Source organism: Trichechus manatus, unplaced genomic scaffold (genome assembly GCF_000243295.1).
Source record: "Trichechus manatus latirostris isolate Lorelei unplaced genomic scaffold, TriManLat1.0 scaffold00068, whole genome shotgun sequence".
NCBI classification, from domain to species: domain Eukaryota; kingdom Metazoa; phylum Chordata; class Mammalia; order Sirenia; family Trichechidae; genus Trichechus; species Trichechus manatus.
Genome location: NW_004444004.1, coordinates 1,474,826 through 1,494,891, shown reverse-complemented (window position 1 = coordinate 1,494,891; position 20,066 = coordinate 1,474,826). Strand labels below are relative to the sequence as shown.

The window sequence follows — 20,066 nt, the reverse complement described above, 5'->3', positions numbered from 1 at the left end:
AACATTCTCCCTTCTCAAACTTGGGTTCCCTATTACCAGCTTTCCTGTCCCCTCCTGCCTTCTAGTCCTTGTCCCTGGACTGTTGTGCCCCATTAGTCTCGTTTTGTTTTATGGGGCTGTCTAATCTTTGGCTGAAGGATGAACCTCAGGAGTGACTTCATTACTGAGCTAAAAGGGTGTCCGGGGGCTATACTCTCGAGGTTTCTCCAGTCTGTGTCAGGCCAGTAAGTCTGGTCTTTTTTTGTGAGTTAGAATTTTGCTCTACATTTTTCTCCAGCTCTGTCCGGGACCCAGATCTTTCTTTTTAGAATCGTCACGACATACTGTTTGTTTTTAGTCGGGTAGGTTCACTGTTCCGGCTGCCTGCTTGGTTTATGGCTTTAACAATGAAGATGTAGCGTGTCCCACTCTGGAGTCCATGTACTGTGTAATGGTTCTGTTTAATGTTGGGCACGATCATCCAGCTATCCACTGAATTATACAGACCTGTAAAGTGGGAAAAGACAAGGACATTAACCAGCAGGTAATAGAGATGGAATGAATAGCACACTCAAAATTCATCATAAGCCCAAAAACAGATGTGAATTTAATTTCTTTTCTTTTGAGTCCTAGGAGACAAAATGAGATCAACCTTCCCTGTTTCTTTTTCCCTCCCAGGAAGCTAAGCTTATGCCAGGCTCCTCACTTCTGGCAACTGAATGCAACCACTAGCAAAAGTTAGATTACTTTAATTTTCTGCCAAGTATCAGAGGAATGGCCTATAAAAATCACGGAATAATCACTTTTATGGAGTTTCTGGGTCTGTTCCCCAAATGTCCAATCCTCTGAGAGCTGAGTTTGGCCTTGTATGGATGGAGCAGTCCTATGCAGAGCACAAAAACATAAAATCTCAGAGCTGGAAGGACACCTAAAGATCATATAGCCCATTTCCCTCATTTTACAAGTGGGAAACTAAGATCGAGAGACGAAACATGACTTGCCTAAGACCACAGATAGCTGGGGATGGTGCTGAGAGTATAACTCTAATGTCTTTAATCCTCATCCAGCATTCTCTCCACTGCATCACAATTCATGCGGGTGAACAAAAATGTTCCTTTGTCTCTGCAAGGTAGTGAGGCTTTCAGGCCTTATGATTCAACTCTCCCACCACATCCTCACCCTTACTTCCAAAACTACCTAGGCTCCAAGGTATAATAGGGAAGCCAAGGAGATGACATGATAACCAAGGCAAGGTGTCATCTCTTCACTGACACTACTCATTTTTACCCCTTCCTGGTTTTGATCCCCATGCTTATTTGGGGTTGGGTGGTCACCCTGGAATACATTGTTTTCTAGAACCTTTTTCCTCCCAAGTAGGGAAAGGATCAGATATCTGGGTTTCTATTTTTGAAAGTCTTTAGACCATAAACATTGACTTATACAAGGAAAAATGTACATAATTAAAAACATGTATTTGACTAATTTTCAGTATAAGAGCGAAAAACATTCTAGTCTGTGAGTTATCCAGGCTTCTTCTCTCTTCTGTTGTCTGTTTTTCAGTCAGTTTACAGCTTTTTTAACCACAATTCTACCAGAGATGGAAAGGAAAGGGCACGCAAAATGATCAGTGAATTTAGTCACTTTTATGCAGCTCTAGTAAAAAGTTAGGTGAGCTTGAACATTGAAAATAATAAGCCATGAATGTTTTGCAAGAGAACAGATCAAGATGATTTTATAATTAATTTGTGGGGGAGATAGAGAAAGTTTAAATTAAAACTAGAAAAAGAAGCATAATGGAGGGCAGACAGATATGCTATCGACAGAAGAAGAATTGGCAAAGATGCCTAGTGATTCCTATGAAAAGAAAAGGGCCAGAAACAATGCTTAAGGCCTTGGCTGTCTATGTATCAATGCATAGTATGGATCACAAACTGCACATGAAGTTTTATTACAAAGAAGAAAATGATCTTCCACATACACTTCCAACTATACAAAAATCAAAACAAAACCTCACAATGAAGTACTATGCAGCTGTAAAAAATAAAGAAGATGTCTATGAACGGATATGGAGTGATTTCCAAAATATATTGTTAATTGAAAAAGGCAAATAGCAAAAGAGCATATAGTATTCTACCCTTTTTGTAAGAAAGAAAGGCCAATAAGAAAACTTACATGTATTTGTATTTGCAAAACAACAACAACGATAAACCAGAAAATAATGATGTTGGTTACCTACAAGGGGTGGGGATGAAGGAACAGGGTTAAAATATGAAAGGGAATGGCACTTCTCTGAGTATCCCTTTTTGGTATAGTTTTGCCTTTTGGAAACACGTTGTTCTACAAATTTAAAAAATCAAAATTAAATCGACAAGGATGGAAATGGAGGCAGAGACTAGAACTAAGGTAAACTGAAACAAATGAACCCAACTGCATTTCAAATGAATAACATAACCACACCAAAGAGCTGGGAGTGGGAAGAGAACTGAAAACAAATCCTGAACTATTGCTAATAGGTTTGTTTTTGTAGTGGTATAGGAAAAGCAATTCTTAAACTATTTTAGATATATTATGAGATTGAGAAAATGAATACATGTGTTGATATTGTTGGGAACCAGAGTTCTCATTGTGGTATAAGCCAAAAAAAAAAAAAAAAAAAAAAACCAAATCTGTTGCCATCAAGTCGATTCCGATTCATAGCAACCCTACAGACCCTACAGGACAGAGCAGAACTGCCCCATAGGGTTTCCAAGGAGCAGCTGGTGGATTCAAACTGCCCACCGTTTGGTTAGCAGCCAGAGCTCTTAACCACTATGCCACCAGGGTTCCACTGTGGTATAAGAGACATGTAAATATGGAATGGGGGAAGGCAAGAAAGAACCTATGGGGATGAATTGGTATTGGAGGTACTGGAGTGAACTCATGATTTTTGGAGCCCTCGTGGCGCAGTGGTTAAGAGCTACAGTGAGCTAAATATGTATATATGTACACATAAGTATGTATCTATGTATATTATGTGTCTGTGCATGCATATACATATGTGAATGCAGGTATGTCTATCTCTTACCCAGATCTTTGTCTCTAATTCCATTCTCCCGTGAAAAAGAAACAGAGCTCCTTGGAAAAATGCCTGGTTTCAAGGCTGGGGCAGGGTAAGGTCAAGATAAGCCCAGAACATTTTGTTATTCCCAGAAAGTAAGGAAGTGCTCAAAAATATTATGGGGCAATATCAGAAGGTCACAGGGCTCCTTTAAAAAGTCATCTATATGCGACCAAATGGTCAACAATTACTTTAAAACAAAGGACACTGTAAGGGGGCAGGGAAACTAAATCAGTGGAAACAGAACAACCAGAACAGAAAAATTGAGAATGTTCGCGTATTGTGAACAATGTAACCAATGTCACTGGACAATTTGTGTAGAAATTGTTGACTAGTTTCCTAACCTGCTGTGTAAACCTTCACTGAAAACACAACAAAATATTATTTTAAAAAAAGGTGGGGGGGCACAGAGGTCAGCTGAAAAGGTTCCCACTGGCCAAACTTGGATGATTTCAGCACCAAAATAAACAAGGGCAGTAAAGAATTGTAAACCATGGGAAAAAAGGGAATTCACAAGTCCATACTGAAAATACATAGATAAATAAATAAGCAAATGGGGAAAAAGGGAGGGCTCTTGCTTACTGCCAACTTGTAATGTGGGAGAGGATACTCAGTTCGAAAATCATCATTTTGCAACAATCATAATAAAGACTGGATCAGGAAAGAATTCTCAATTGATGCTAAAATGGGGGTAGGAGTGGAGTGGATTGATGAGAGGTAGAGTATTTTTATGGTCTTAAAGTAACACCCCATAGAATGCTTATTAGTTGCAAAGGAAAATATAGTAACTACACAGTGAAGAAATCAGACAGTAACTTGAGCAGGTGATCAAAATTAGCATCACCAATGACAGTCAAATAGATATCATGATGCCCTAAGAAGGACACAACATCACTTACGTAGTATTCCGACCATGACTAATCATAAGGAAACATCAAACAAACTCAAAATGAGGGATAATATAATAAAGCAATAAAAGGGAACTTTAAAAAATGTCATTGTCACTAAAGACAAAGAAAGGCTGAGAAAATATTTCAGATTAAAGGAATACCTGTTCTTAGACTATAAAGGACATTATCGGGTCCTTTATATGCTATAATGAACATTACTGGCCAATTATTAAAATTGGAATATCAACGGATGAATGGTAGATTACAAAAAAAGTACTGCATCAATGTTAAATTTCCCAAAGTTGATTAACTGGACAGTTGTTTATGTAAGAAAATTTCCTTATTCTTAGGAAAGATGCATCAAAGTATTTAGGAGTGAAGGCCATGATGTATGCAATTTACTCTCAAATGGGTTAGAAAAAAATATACGTATATATAGAGAGAATGCTAGCAAGTGATAAAGGAAATGGGGCAAAATATTAACAATAGTTGAATCTGGGTAAAGGCTATCTGGACATTCTTTGTGTTAGTCTTGCAACTTTTCTGTAATTTTGAAAATATTTCTAAGTTTAAAAAAGGGGGGATGTAAATATATGATCCTCTGCATATCACTGAGACTTGCTGAGATAGGATTGATGACTGAATTACAGTAATGGAAGTATACATCTTGTTAAAAGGGGAAAGACCACAAAATGGGAATCCATGAACCTGAGTGTAAATGTGTGGTGGAGAACATTTACATGAGAATAAAAAGGAGGGGAAATAAAAGCTACATCTTTGTGGCAGTATTATTACAGGCTGCCTTGCCAGACAGAGGTTATGGCCAATGCTTTTGTAACACAAATCACAAAATTGAAACAGTGGCAAAACAATACAGTAATGGAGAAGACAAACATCCAGACATCTGTTGGAATTCTCATTCAGCTAACAGCATCATCTGAGGTATTGTTGACTTGTGATCATTTAAAATCTTAGAAGGAGTGGGGAGAAAGTTGAAAAAGAAGGAAGTAAAAAAAAAAAAAGTAAGGGAACCACTTCTCCAGATTTAACTCTAACCAACAAGGAAGAAATTTCCGGTTAAAGAAAATGTGGGAAAACCTCAATGCGAAGTAGCTCTCAGGGTTCAGTCAACAGTGGGCAAATCAAACTAGCAGGCAAGACAGAGACCTTGAACCTTCATATTTATCCATAGTAAAACAGTTTCATCTTATCTTCCCATTGTCATACAAAACTGCGCTTCAGGGCTCTGCCCTTGTCCCTGTCCTATTCAACTTTTCAATCAATGATTAGAAGAAGACATAGAAGGCAGGCTGAGAGTGAAAGCAATTGCATTGGAAGGCAGAAGCTGGATTCAAATGGATTTTGGCAGACTGGAACGAGGAGTCAAAGTTAACTAGATAAAATGTAAGAGGGATAAATTCATGGTGTTGTGTTTCAATTTAGGCACTCAGTTTCTTAAGTACAGGATTTGGAAGACCCAGGGATTTCGATTGCCCTGGTGGTGCAGTGATTAAGCACTCGGCTGCTAACTGAAAGGTTCATGGTTTGAATCCATCCAGCGGCTCTGCAGGAGAAAAGACCTGGTGATCTGCTCCCATAAAGATTACAGAAAAACCCTATAGGGCAGTTCTACTCTGTCACATGGGGTCGCTATGAGTCAGAATCAACTTGCCAGCACACAACAGCAACAATATGCCCCACTGACAACAGTCAATGTGGCTGCCATAACGGGGCGTGGGGGGACACTAGCTAATGTACAAGAGAAATCATCGAGCTATCCTTTATGCTGCTCAGACCATTTCTGGAGTACTGTATTCACTTTTTTTGACAGTACAGTTTATGAAGCACTTTGACAAACAGGTGTGTGTCCATAAAAGGGATACCAGGATGGTAAAGGGCATGAAAACCATGTCATATGAGGAACAATTGAAGGAACAGATGATGCTTCGCCTGGAAAAGAGAAAATTTAGAAGTGACATAACAGCTACCTAAAATTATCTGAAGAACTGTCTTGTGAATGATGGATCAGGTTTTTTAGTGAGGAACAAAAGGCCAGGACTAGGACTAACTGGCAGCTGTGGTTTAATTCAAGGAGTGCTGAGCCTGAAGTCCAATAGGCTTGGGTTCAAATCTTGACTCCACCATTTTGTAGCTCTGTGACCTTGGACAACTCACTTAACTTGCGCTGCAGTTTCTTCAGCTATAAAACAGAATCAATATCACCTATTTCATAAGGCTAGATAAGAACTCGTGAGGGGACTAAATGAGATAATGTATGTGGGAGAGTTTTAAATGGCAAAGCATAACACACATGTAAATTATTATTGCCATTATTATTTACAACGGGGAAGATTTAGGCCTCTTATAAGGAAATACTGACAATTATTTACAGCTTCACAACAATTGAATGGGCTGTTTTGTTAGAAGTGAGCTGTCCATCACTGGAAAGGTTCAAGCCGAGATGGGTTGATCATTTACTGGGTTTCTGGTAGAAGACAAGAAGATTAGACTATATGACTTCTAAGGTCTCTTCCAATTCTAAGATGCTATGATTCTATTGTTGTGAAGAATTATACTTTAAGCTTTTCTTTACAAAGGATTATATATGCTTGAAAACAAAGGTGACAACCTTTAGCTCTTTGTCACCTCTTGGACTTGTACTCAACTCCCAGGAGATAACTGCTTGCTCCATATCAGGAAGGCGAAGCACAGTTGCTGGCTCTAAGACTTTTCAGAGCATGACAGACAAGTGCAAAAAAGAATTTTGGTGAGGCCTTAGAGTTTGTGACTTCATAACCTGAAGCAACAGTCAGGAACACAGCTACATGGGCCAAATGGCTTAGGTTGGAGCTGCACGAGGCAAGTGTTTTTTAAGAGTTTGACCTCAAATGTCCTCTCATCTCCCTCCTCACCGTCTGTCCCAGAATTGCCACAAAACAGGAAAAAGAAGCCTATCAAGAAGGTTAAGTCCGAAAAACTCCTCTTGTGCCAACCAGTGAACTCAGACACAGAAGTACAGACACAAAGGTAAAAGAAAATACTAGTCTGAGGCTATATAGATGCAGCCTTACGGTGGAAATCAGTTCCAGTCTTGAATCCAGCTTTAATTCTGCCTTCACTCCCAATTTTCCCCAGCCCACTGAGGGCAACTTTCAGCTCAACTCCTCTTGACTGGCAATCAATGAATTAGGTTTCTACTCTGCCTTATCTTGCTCCAATTCACCAGAAGGTGAAACTATAACACGTGTGAGCTAAATGATTGCTTTTTAACATCTTTCATTACGTGGCCCACTCACACACTTTTATATTTGCTGTAATTCTTGGTGAAAAGAGAGAAAGGGTAAAGGAGAGAGTGACAGAGGCAGGAGGCTTGTCACCACGTTCACTGATACAAATAGATACAGTAAAGGAAGTAGTAGTCTTTGAAAATAATATATTTTACCACGATAATGAAGTGGAAGAAGAGTCAAGGTGAGAGATGTTTGCACACATAGAATCAGCAATGACGGTGGGTTAGCTACCCAGGGACAAATTCTGAGCTGTGTTCCGACTTGAGAGAGTAGAGTGACATGGATTAACTAAAGAAAGGCTAAGGATTACAAAGACAAATGGGAGTGGTCCCAGCGACTGCCCAGCAAGGAAACACACAACTTGGTTTGTCACCCATCTGTAAGGTCTTTGCAATGCCCTGGGGAAGCTTACACTGTCTATGAAACACTATACTAAACAACCTAACATGTCTTACAAACACTTGCCTCGTGGCGCCCCGGCCAATCTTGAGCAGCTTACTGCTTCCTTACATTTCCTTATCTCTGGCCACAGGCCCCAACTACACCATGACTTACTGATGAAGTTAGCCTGGCCAGTGAATATGGTGTACTGAAGCTCATAGGAGCTGATGCTGAACTCATCATCCGAGATCCAGTGGACTGTAATGGTGTCATGGGAGGCTGTACAGAGTTCTTCTCGGATAGATGGTGGGTTTGGGGCTGTAAAGAAAGATGGAAAAGAAGGTAAGGAAAGCACAATCTCTGATCTGGAATTCTACAACAGTTACTCTTCCTGTCTAACCCAACATCTCTTGGAGAGGAGGTTTTCTTAATAGAGAAGCTTTAGATTGCATGTACCATAAAACCCGAAGCAGAATGCTTAGAACTCAAGCTTTCCAAAACCACTTTTGCATCAACAGTAAATATATTTTAAACAAAGATATAAAATCAAAAAACAAACTTGTTGCCATTGAGTTAATTCCGACTCACAGTGACCCTATAGGACCGAGTAGAACTGCCCCATAGAGTTTCCAAGGAGCCCTTGGTGGATTCAAACTGCCGACCTTTTGGTTAGCAGCTGTAGCTCTTAACCACTATGTCACCAGGGTTTCCATAAGCAAAGATATAAGCCTAAATTATTGAGATAATTGCCTCAATTTTTTACTCTACCTGTATAAACACATATGTAGCTATTAGAGCAAAGTGGTCATGGTTTTCTGATTACATTGTCCTCAATTTCCTTCTTTCTATTTCAAAATAAGTTTCATTATATATTTTTGGTAGTATAATCAAGGTATTTTTGGTAGTATAATCAAATCAGTGTGAGTTTCCTCTTAAGTAAAATGGGGATGATAATTACCTCATAGATTTGCTGTGGGGATTAATTATATAAAATTAATACAGAGGGTCTGGCACAAAGTGAGTGTTCAATAAATAATAGTTATTTTAATATATTAACAAAAATAGCCACAAACACAAAGGTATTATATGTGTACATTTTTCCTCATAAAATGGTCATTCGATAATCCTGAAGGTAGCCAGCATTTTTAACAGGCTGGTTGCATCCCTTATTTTCTAAAATTGTCTGCAAACCAGATATTTCTTACATTTTTCTTCCCAATCTGCTAATTCCTAAATTTCCTCCAAACCATTTAAGTGGTACCTGCACCCATTGGGACATCCCTCTAATATTCCTTAATTGCCACCTGAGGTCTACCCCCATCATAAGCAACAAAATGTTACTGATAGACTCATAAGGAGAAACCCATTAGCAATTTTTTGTGTTTTACCTTCAAGTATGGATGGTATGCCAATTCTGCATCCAGAAATATTTGACAAATCACCTTTTCTCTGTTATGTGAACTAAAATATACTGTATCTAAAAAGATCCATGTATAATTTTAAAGACTATAAAAATATTTTATTATAAATATCGACTTTTTCAGATTATTTTGAAGTAAAACCACACCAAAAGAAAACAATTTTAAATGGGAAGGAGAGCACAGTATTTTCACACCTGTTAAATAATCTAGCCCTTCCAGCAATTTCTTTTCTCTGGAAAAATCTAAAGCAAAGTTTTCAAAGGCATCATTAAAATTGATATCTGGAATCAGAACTTGAGAGGATGCAGTTGCCATAGCGACCCTGAAAAAGAGAAAAGTACATCAATATACATCAAAATACCTTTGCAACCTTCATCCAGTGTTTGAGTTCTGGTTTAACAAGGTGAAAACAAATGACTTGTAGGAGTTCATTCATTAAGTGAAAAATATATCTGTGCTTCTCCAACAGAAACCATTTAAATTTTAATCATTGGGAACCAATTAAGGGTTATACCATATTTATTCACATATGTTCCCCCCTCAAACAAACTCCCCCATCCTGTCTTAATTTTGAGAAGTAAATACAGGATTTTTTTCCCCTCTGTATCTTTTTCCATCTGGCAGGCAGCATCAAAACTGGACTTCTGAAAGCTTGGTAAGAGCAGTTTAAAATAATTTTTTTCTCCTCCTCTCTTTTTTTATGCTAATAAATAAGCCAGCATGCTGGATAAAAGTCTTCCCATAAATACTGTCTGTTATTTGATCTTTTATAACATTTATATTTCACTTTACTATTCTCTAATTGTATGCTATGCTAGCTTTACCTCTCAAACCAATTCTTTTCAAGAGCAGAGGTCATATTTTATACTTCCTATATCTTCCATGGTCCTTAAAATAGTGTTGACACATAGTCAATAAATAACTGCTGAATGAGTGACTGAATGAATAACAACAACACAATAAACCAAAAAAAAACCAAACCCATTGCCATCGAGTCAATTTCGACTCATAGCAACCCTATAGGACAGGGTAGAACTGCCCCATAGAGTTTCCAAGGAGTGCCTGGTGGATTCGAACTGCCAACTTTTCAGTTAACAGCTGTAGCTCTTAACCACTACGCCACCAGGAGTGCTTATAATATACAAGTCACTGTTCATGCACTCTACATATATTATCTAATTTACTCCTTACCATAACCATGTATAATAGATGTTATATCCATTTTGTAAATGAGAAACTTGAGACAGAGAAAGATTAAGTAATTTGCCTAAGGTCAGACAGCCAGTAAGGGTAGTAAATGTAACTGAACCCATGTCCATCTAATCCCAAACTCAGTACCACTTAACCCTTTAGGCTGTTCCTTTTTTAAAAAAAAATTGAGGTATATTTACATATTTTGGCAATTCTTAACCAGGTTACACGTCAGAATTATCTTGGGGAGCTTTTATCAAAATATACACATTTAGGCCTTATTCCAGACCTTCTGAATCAGAGTCAATGAAAACCCTCGAGCATGCAAATGACAGGATGGAAAGAAGCATTAACTTGGCAACAATATGCATGTTAGAGTGGACAAAAGAGACAGTGAATTGTAGGAAGACCAGTGGGGAAACTTTTATGGTGAACTAGTTGTAAGGAGATGAGGGATTGAAAAAATACATACCCTCATGCATGTATATCCTGTAGTATCTCTTGGCTGTTTTTGAAAATAGAGACATTTCAGGAATAAACTAGAGGCCAGGATGAACAAATGAAAGACTAACTCAGTATAACCTTATAGTCTTACACTGAATAACCAGTCTTCCAGGATTTTGTAAGAAGATAATCTCTTTAGGGAAAGAGTTATGTCAGAAAATTGGCTCATGAAATTTCTTCCTAGCCTTCTCCATCTCTTCCTTTCTTCCTTCCATCCATCCATCCATCCATCATCACTTACTGAACAGTCTAATGTTACAGGCACTGAGCTAGGCAATGGAGATACACAGGGAGAACAAGCTAGTTGTGGTCCTTGCTCTCACAGAACTCACAGATCATGGAGAGGAAAGCCATTAAATAGGCAATAGAAGTGCTGTTACGAAGAGAGGAGAGCATACACAAAAGTCACTTAGCATGGACTTGGGAGCTAAGGAAAGTTTCCCTGGAGGAAGTTAATTTTGAGCAATGACCTACAGGATGAATAAGAGTTAGCTAAGTAAAGACTATATGCGTGTGGGTGTGTTCTTTCTTGCCTGACAGATGAGAATTAGGCAAGGGGAAAGTCATGCAAAGCCTTGCTGGCCATGTTACAAACTTTGGACTTTGTCTTAAGAGCAATAGGGAGCCACTGAAGTATTTTAGGCAGAGGAGAGATATGCTCAAATTTATGTTTCAACAAGAGTACTCCAGCTGCAGTGGATGGACTGAAAGGTGTCAAAATTAGAGTCAGGCAAATCAGATTTTAATCTGTCCAGGCATAGGTAGAAAGTAAAGTGGTGACAGTGTGTACACAAATAAAACAGGAATGGTTGTTGTGTGCCATTGAGTCAATTCCGACTCATAGTGACCCTATAGGACAGAGTAGAACTGCCCCATAGGGTTTCCTAGGATGTAATCTTTATGGGAGCAGATCGCCAGCTCTTTTTTTCCACAGAGCCACTGGTGGGTTTGAACAGCCGAACTTTCAGTTGTCAGCCAAGTGCTTAACCATTGTGCCACCAAAAAAAAACCCCAAAACCAAACAACTAACTCAAAACAAAAAAAGAGTAGCTGCTGAGGCTGCTTGTGTACAACCAAACACCTCTTGGGATTTGGTTCCTTGGTTTGGAGATTTAAGGTCATAGTTTCATGGGACATCCAAATTAATTGGCCTAATAACGTGTTCAGTGCTTCTGTTCTACCACCTAGTTCATTGCATAGTGCCTGGGGTCTTAAAAGCTTGCAAGCAACCATCCAAGGCACAACAATTGGCCTCTACTCACCTGAAGCAACAGAAGAAGGAGAGTAAAGAATAAAAGGAGGAAATGAAATGTGTAGCTAATTGCCTCCATGAACAACTGCCTCCTTTGCCATGAGACCTGAAGAACTGAATGGTGCCTGGCTACCTTTACTGGATATTTTGATCAAAGATTCTATAGAAGAGTTCTGATCAAAAGGGGGAAAATGTAGAACAGAATTTCAAAGTCTCATAGACTCCAGACTTTCTGGAGCCATGGAGACTGGATGAACTCCTAAAACTATTGCCCCGAGATAATCTTTAAACCTTAAACCAAAAATATCCCCTGAAGTCTACTTAAGACCAAACAATAGTTTAGCTTAACTAGTAAAAAAAAGTCTACCTTGAACATTATGCTCTTTTAAGAACTATCTATATGGGACCAGATTGACAACAGCAACTCAAAAGATTAGATAGAAACCTTAGGGGGCAGTGAGTTTATGTTAGTGAGGGAGGAACAACTCAGAGAAGGAGGGTGAGAATGGTTGCACAACTCAAAGAATGTAATCAATGTCACTGAATTGTACACATAGAAGCTATTGAATTGGTGTATGTTTTGCTGTGTATATTCTCAACAACAACAAAATAAATAAAATTAAAAAAAGAAAACAATTGGCCAATAAACAAGTAAAAAAAAGTTCACTACATTAGAAATCAAAGAAATGTTTAGATGACAAATAATGACAGTATTATAGGTACTTTTAATGCCTATATTAAGTAATGCTGACATAATTTTATTAGGACTGTAAATTGATACAAATTTTGGAAGCCAATTTAACTTAAATATCAAAATATTTTATGGTGTAAATACCCTTCAACACCACAGTTCTACTTCCTAAAAGGTATACTAAGGAAATAATTGAGATGTATGCAAAGATATATCCACAAGGGCACTCAACACATTGTGTATAACCTAATTTTCTAACAATCGAGGATTGAGTTAAGTAATGTACGTCAAAAGATGAAATACTATGAGAGGCCATTAGAAACCAGGTTATACAATAATATCCAATGTTATGGGGAAAAGTTTATAACATATTCTTAAATTTCAAATGTAGGATAACCAGTTGCTGCCAAGTTGATTCTGTCTTGTGGCAACCACGTGTGTCAGAGTAGAACTGTGCTCCATAGGGTTTTCAATGGCTGATTTTTTGGAAGTAGATCACCAGGCCTTTCTTCCAGGCACCTCTGGGTGGACTCAAACTGCCAACATTTTGGTTAGCAGTTGAGTGCGTTAACCATTTGCACCACTCAGGGACTCAGATGTAGGATATAAGACAGTATATACAGCATGATCCTATATTAATATATAAGTACAAAGAAAAATCATGGGCTCCTATACTCCCAAGTGTTACTAGTGGCTGGCAGGGTATGAATGAATTAAAAATGATACTGTGGGGTATGTGTGCAGGTGTCTGTTTGTGTTTCTGTGTTTATGCAAAAAACACATTAGCTATCTTTTTCCAGGCCCTAATCGTCATTAGAGCAAATATGAGTGGTGTTTGTGAGGGGGAGGGGACACCTCTCCCAGCTAAAATTTCATTTTAACTGAAGTCTTGCTGCCTTAACACAATAGAATAAATAACAGTGGAGAGGAATTTCAGACACTATGAGAGACTAGTGAGAAAGAAATTTAGGCTGGGTAGATGTTTGTCAAATCATACTACGGAGATAGCCATCTATTCCACCTATACCATAGGCTATCTCTGAGCCTATGATAAGAAGATTTAATTACAGAATTTAAAATCACCAACATTTAGATGTTAATTGAAGTCCTAGGAGCTAATGAGTTTACAACAGGGAATGTGTGTAGTGAGGGGAGAGAATAGCGTAGGACAGAATAATGAAGAACAATAGCATTAAAGGAATAGTCAAGAAAGAGTTGCTCATAAAGGTAAAAGAAACCAGATAGGTAGAAAGAAAACCAGAAGTGTTCACAGAAGCTAAGGGCAGAGAAATTTCAAATAAAATTGGTCAGTAGTGACAAATGCTACTGAAAGATCAAGTAAGATGAAACAGTAAGATGAAACAAAGGAGTTTCTATTATATTTAGCAACAAAATATTCATTTGGTGACCTTGAAAAGAACACTTTCAATGGTGTGGTAGTGGTAGAAAACAGATTTCAGATAGTTAAAGAATGAGTGGGGACTATTAAATACAGTGGTTTTTTAATACATGTGTTATCTCTGCTCTCATGAAATCCCACTAAAACGACACTCAAAGAATAACACATTATAAACTCTCAAGGACAAAGAGAATGGAAAAAGAGATGTCAGTGAGTAAGAGATTGTCAACAAATGTTTGGAAGCTAGAAAAGGATGGATGTGTGGTAACCATCAACAGACCAGAGAAAGCTGGATCAAGAAGTCAGCAATATCAAACTGATGTAGTGCCACAAAAAGCTGAAAGTTTGCATAAGGAACAGTTAGACCCCCAAATCCACTCAACCAGAGACTACCCTTCTCTCATCCTGGCAGGAGATGTGAGATTTACTTTCTGAAGAGCTTTGATACTATACTGAAAGCAGTCCTAAGACTCTTAGTTCTCTGGTTTGCTCCCAGAATTATGGCAGCCAGGCTTATACCCCCCCACCCCACCCCCAAAGCAGGAGACCGGAGGATTCCTTCCGGGGGAAATCGGCCCAAGAGAAAAGACCTACAGAACTGACACTTAGGATCCCCTCAATAAAAAAGCTAACATTCATCTTATAATCCTATAGCAAAGTTCACCAAACAACAAACTCTGCCCCCAACCCTCAGAGCTTCCAGTCTCCTTTTAGTGCTTAACTTCAAATATGCAGCCAATAGTTTATCAGACAATTAGGGAAAGACAGACACTAAAACAATCTAACAGAGAAAAGGAACTTGGAGAAAATCAAGATAATGCAGGATTTAGAAGAAAACTTTTTAAAATGATAGTATTTTCAGAAAGATAAACAGTTTGCATCTTACATTCACAAAGCAAGAACAGAATGCTAAAAAGAAACGAATATCAAGAAAGAGCTCTTGTAAATAAATATATGAATGCTGAGATTAAAATATTAATGGAAAGATTACATAAAAAATTAAGGAAATCTCTTTGTTAGTAGAACAAGAAGACAAAGACATGGGAAATAGAAAACAAAAAATAAAAAAAATTAGAGGGAAAATCTAGGACATCCAACATCTGACTAATTAAAATCCCAGAAAAAGAGAAGAGAAAAAATAAAGGGGAGGAAATTATTAGCAAATAATATAAGAAAATTAACCAGAACGAAAGGTCAGTAGACTTCAGATTGATAAGACCCATTGAGTGCACAGAAAAAATGAATGACAAAAGACCCACACCAAAGCAAATCATGGTGAAATTTCAGAATAACTGGGTTAAACATAGGGTCTTAAAAGATTCCAGTTTTTAAAATATAGGTCATATTCAAAAGATCAGGAATCAAAATGACAGTGAACTTCTTAACACAACACTGGAAGTTAGACGGCAATGGAGCCATGCCTTCAAAATACAGTATAAGGGAAATTTATTTCCACCCTACCAATTGTGGAAATAAATTAAAAATATTTTTCAGGCAAAAAGTTCTCAAAAATTTACTTCCCATGTACCCTTTCTTAGGAAGCTACAGGAGAATTACAGGGAATATACAGAACAGTGCAGAAAGGCAAAATCCAGGTAGAACCTGATGGACTTCCTAATTAAGGAGTCAGAGCTGAGAGATCAGGCAGACTAAACTGGCTAGAGTACCAGAGACAAGAAAGATGCCCAGAGAGAGAATCCTGGAAATCTTTAGAAGGTCCCCTTCTACTATTCAACACAGTACTAATCAGTGCATGCATGTGAGGAAACTGCTCAATACTGAGGAAAGACTGACCCTCAAAAAAGCAAAGGGAATAATTCCTGGTGCTCACATGGGGTCAAGAATAGTACCTATTCCCACCAGCCAGACTGGAAAACCTCATTATGCATGAGGTACTGAGTAGAGTACTCAGAAGGATCTTGCCTCAGTAGTGGGGAAAAATTGCCTCTAGAGTAAACACTGTTCTGACCTCAACTATCTAATCTTAAAAGCATGACTCAAAAAGATCAAGCTATTTCCAAGTAACTTAGCTGTGTTCCAGACCAAAGCTTAAGAAAATTTATAGGAATACAAACATCTACAACACTCAGCAGGGTAAAATTCACAATGGCTGGCAGCCAATCAAAAATTACCAGGCATGTAAAGAAGCAAGAAAATACAACTTATAACAGGGAAAACAGTAACCAATCTTAACTCACCCAGAATTGACATACATAGTAGAATTATCAGGCAAGAACATTAAAACAGTTATTACAGCTATATTCAATATGTTAAAAAAGCTAGTGGAAAGACTGAATATGTTAATTAAGGATATGACAGATATAAAAAAATGAAACTGAACTTCTAGAGATGACAACTACAATGAGATGGAAAGTACATTGGAGATGTTAACAGCAGATTAGATATGACAGAAGAAAATGCTAGTGAACTTGAAGACATCAATAGAAACCATCCAAAATGAAACATACAGAGAAAAAAAAAAGAATAGCGCATCAGTGAGCTGTAGGACAACTTCAAGCATCTTAATATACATGTAATTGGAGTCCCTGAAGGAGAGAAGTGGGTTTAAAAGTGGATGTGAAATCAACTACACAGGAGAAGAAGAAACTGAAGCTATGGGGAAAGGAGCGTTTATGTGGCCAAAGCACAAATGGAAGGACATCTCTTCCATTATAACCAAAAGGAAAGAGGAAGTGATGGATGTGGATATAGGTTGTCCAGTAGTTGGTATGAGAAGTCAAGGGATTTATCATTTCATAGCTACCGTTTTTTTTTGTAAAATAAGAGGTAAGATTGTTTGCTGAGCATAAGAGGGAAAGTGGCGAAGTTGCAATTCTGAAGTGAAGATAGAAGATTTGAAATAGCCATTATGGAGATGAGTAAAAAGAAAGCTGACCAAAGCAACAAAGAAGGATTTCAAATCAGTACCAAGGGCGCAGGTGAGATGAGAAGCCAAAAATTTGTGATTCAGTAGTACCAATCTCTTTGGTTATGTGATTTTCTCCAGCAGGGTTCTGCAACTCAAACATAGGCATGAGAAAGGTAAGGATACAAAAAGAAAAAGAAAAAAAACAAAACAAAAACAAATCCATTGCTGTTGAGTCGATTTCAACTCAAAGCTACACAGTAGGACAGAGTAGAACTGCCCCATAAGGTTTACAAGACTGTAAATCTTTACTGAAGCAGACTGCCACATCTTTCTCCTGCAAAGTGACTGGTGGGTTCAAACTGACAACCTTTTGGTTAGCAGTCGAGTGCTGTAACCACTGCGCCATCAGGGCTCCTGTTGGACTGATTCAGGGATGGGATTTTATCAGTTGGTGTGATGAAATGACAATGGGGCAAAGGAGTTGGGGATATTGCAAAGAGAGTGGCTGAAGTGAGAAATCATGGACCCTAAATAGGCTAAGAAGAGAACCAAAGAGAGGAGGAAGCTGGAAGGTAGGAAGAAAGTAGCGGACTCAGGACTTAGAAGTCTCGATGAAGTTGAAGAGTAGACATATTGAAGAAAAAAAGAGACTTGTATTGAAGAAAAGAGAGTTGTAAGATAGAGGCTAGAATTAGAAAGTGGGGTGTTTCACCTATGATTTCAGTAACTCTGAGTGATGGTGAGGTTCAGCATGTGGACCATGGAAGTGGGTGGATGGAGTGGAGTGGAGGTTAGGGTCACTGGAGGAGGGAATGACAAGGACGAGGACACTAGGTGGCTAGAGTATTTGATGGATCAGCTGTTGAATGACAAATGAAGATTGTGAACCTGGAACCAAAGTCTTCAATGAATGAAAGGCAAAGATAAAGAGATTCAGTCTGGTCTATTCAGCCATAGCAGCCCCTTGAAGCCTTGGTGCCTATACTGAACAATGTTTCACTTTAGATCACGAATTCTTTGCAAATGGTTTGTATATGGGCTTCTAAGGATCTATGAGTCCCCTGAAATTGGATGAAATTCTATGTGTATATGCCTAATGTGCATTTTTTTTCCGCAGAAGAGGATGCATGACTTTCATTAAATTTTCCAAGACCATGATTAAAAAAAAAAAAACCCAAGAATTACTATTCTAAAGGATTTATGAAGAATAACTAAATGGAAATAATAGAAACTGCAAACAGATTTAGGAAGCACACACACTTATCAATGTGACACAGAATTTCTCTGCACCTATACCAACCCCAGCATAGAAAGCTCAAGCCCTGAATGAGCAGCAGTGAGCTATGGCAGTAGCTGGAGCATATGCTTGGCTGTGCATTAGAAGAACTGGTAGACTAAAGAGGTGGAGATAAGGGCTCCAGAAATCCACAGGGCAATCTACCACTGGGGCTTAATAACTATCTGGTTGGTAAAATCATCAGGTGGCAGCTGCTATATACATGCCTGGACAGAATTAAGTGACTTTAAGCTGGCCCATTTTGATAAAAGCAGGCATCTCAAAAGAATATAAGGAACTCGCCTCTCAGCAATATTTTTTGCAGACTGTAGAAACCGTGCCTGGTCGTTTTCTTTCAGGATATGTTCAGCTTGGTTGATGAGGACTGTTGACCTCTCAAGACACTGGCGGCAGTTAGCAACCTGCTGTGCTAACTTTCTCAGTTTCATAACCTTAAAGGAATTAGTAAAAGAAAAAATAAGATAAAACGTACAGTGCTTAATTAAAAACAATTAAAAAAACGTGAAGGAGATCCACTGCAGTGATTGTAAAATTAAGGCTTATTAATATCCCGTGGGCCCTGTATGAACCAGTCACCTTCTCACCCTAACCCCTATGTCTCTTTTGCCAACCTCTCCTCCCACGTACTGCCCGCTCACTTAGGATGCTACACACTCAGTCATATATTCTCAGTTCTGTATCTCCTCTTTTTACTAACAACATTACTTTTTCTGATTATAAGAGCAATGCATGTTCATTATAGAAAACTTAGAAAATAAAAAGTATAGAAAGAATCCCTACCAGCCTGGGGTCACCATTATTTACATTTTAATGTCAATATATTTTCACATTTGTATTTAATAAAAAGTACTCACTTTTTCTTTACAAGTATCTACATTTCTATGTATCTATATCTCTAAGAACACAAATCTGTGTTCTTGGAAATCTCAATTCCTGTGCTAGTTGGAACCACCCAGCATGGCATAAAATAATGGTTATCACAGGGTTGGTAATGCAAACTCCAGTTTCTCATAACTTCTCACACTGTACACACAGCATGAGCTTATAATCACTAACACTGACCCGAAGGCCAAAAGCCTAAAACTATATAGATGCATGGAGGCTCAAACCCGACCTTTTGCCCATGGTTCTTCAGTTCCCAGGCTAGAAACCTGGAAGACTACATTTACTGTTCTCTCTCTCCTTCATCTTTTGTATCTAATCAGTTGATGATTCCTAACTGTTCCTTTCTAGCAATGCCTGCTATGTTCTCCCCTTCCGTTTGTGCTTCCACTATCCTGGTTTAGGTCTTCTTCAACTCATTTCCAGGATCATTCCATAAGCCTCATAACTTGTTTCCCTGACTTTGGTATCATTCCATTCTGATCTACCCTGAACACCTCTGCCATATCTGTCTTCTCCTTTCCCTAAGAAACTATAGTGGCTTCCCAACATCTTTCAGATTAAGCCTAACGTCCTTATACTGTCATTTGTGGCCCTTCCATAATCCTGGTCCACATGTCTACCATTACTTTTTTTATTGACGTATACATACAGTAAAGCAACCAAATCTTAAATGTACAACTCAATGAATTTTTGAACATATAATGTAACATGTAACCACCAACCAGGCGAAGATACAGAACATTTCCAATACCCTAGAACTGCCATCATTTTTAATGGATTCATAGCACTAGGCCAGACGTCGTTTCTTTGCCTTACTTCCTACAACCTCATCTCTTCTTGCTTTCATGATACAAAGTTCAAACTGGAACCATCAGGATCAAACTTTGACATTTGAAAAGTCAACTCTTCCTTGGCCTCAC

General features: G+C 38.3%; 1 protein-coding gene across 1 annotated transcript in view; it reads right to left on the bottom strand.

The window, feature by feature from the left end:
- Positions 1-20,066, bottom strand: part of MID2 (midline 2) — a 107,388-nt gene that overhangs the window by 3,405 nt on the left and 83,917 nt on the right. The window contains exons 5-8 of the mRNA XM_004379754.3: positions 18,544-18,692; positions 9,253-9,380; positions 7,812-7,955; positions 325-486 (exon numbers count right to left, since the gene is read on the bottom strand). Coding sequence (XP_004379811.1) covers positions 325-486; positions 7,812-7,955; positions 9,253-9,380; positions 18,544-18,692 — 583 coding nt within the window. The remainder of the gene's footprint in view (positions 1-324; positions 487-7,811; positions 7,956-9,252; positions 9,381-18,543; positions 18,693-20,066) is intronic.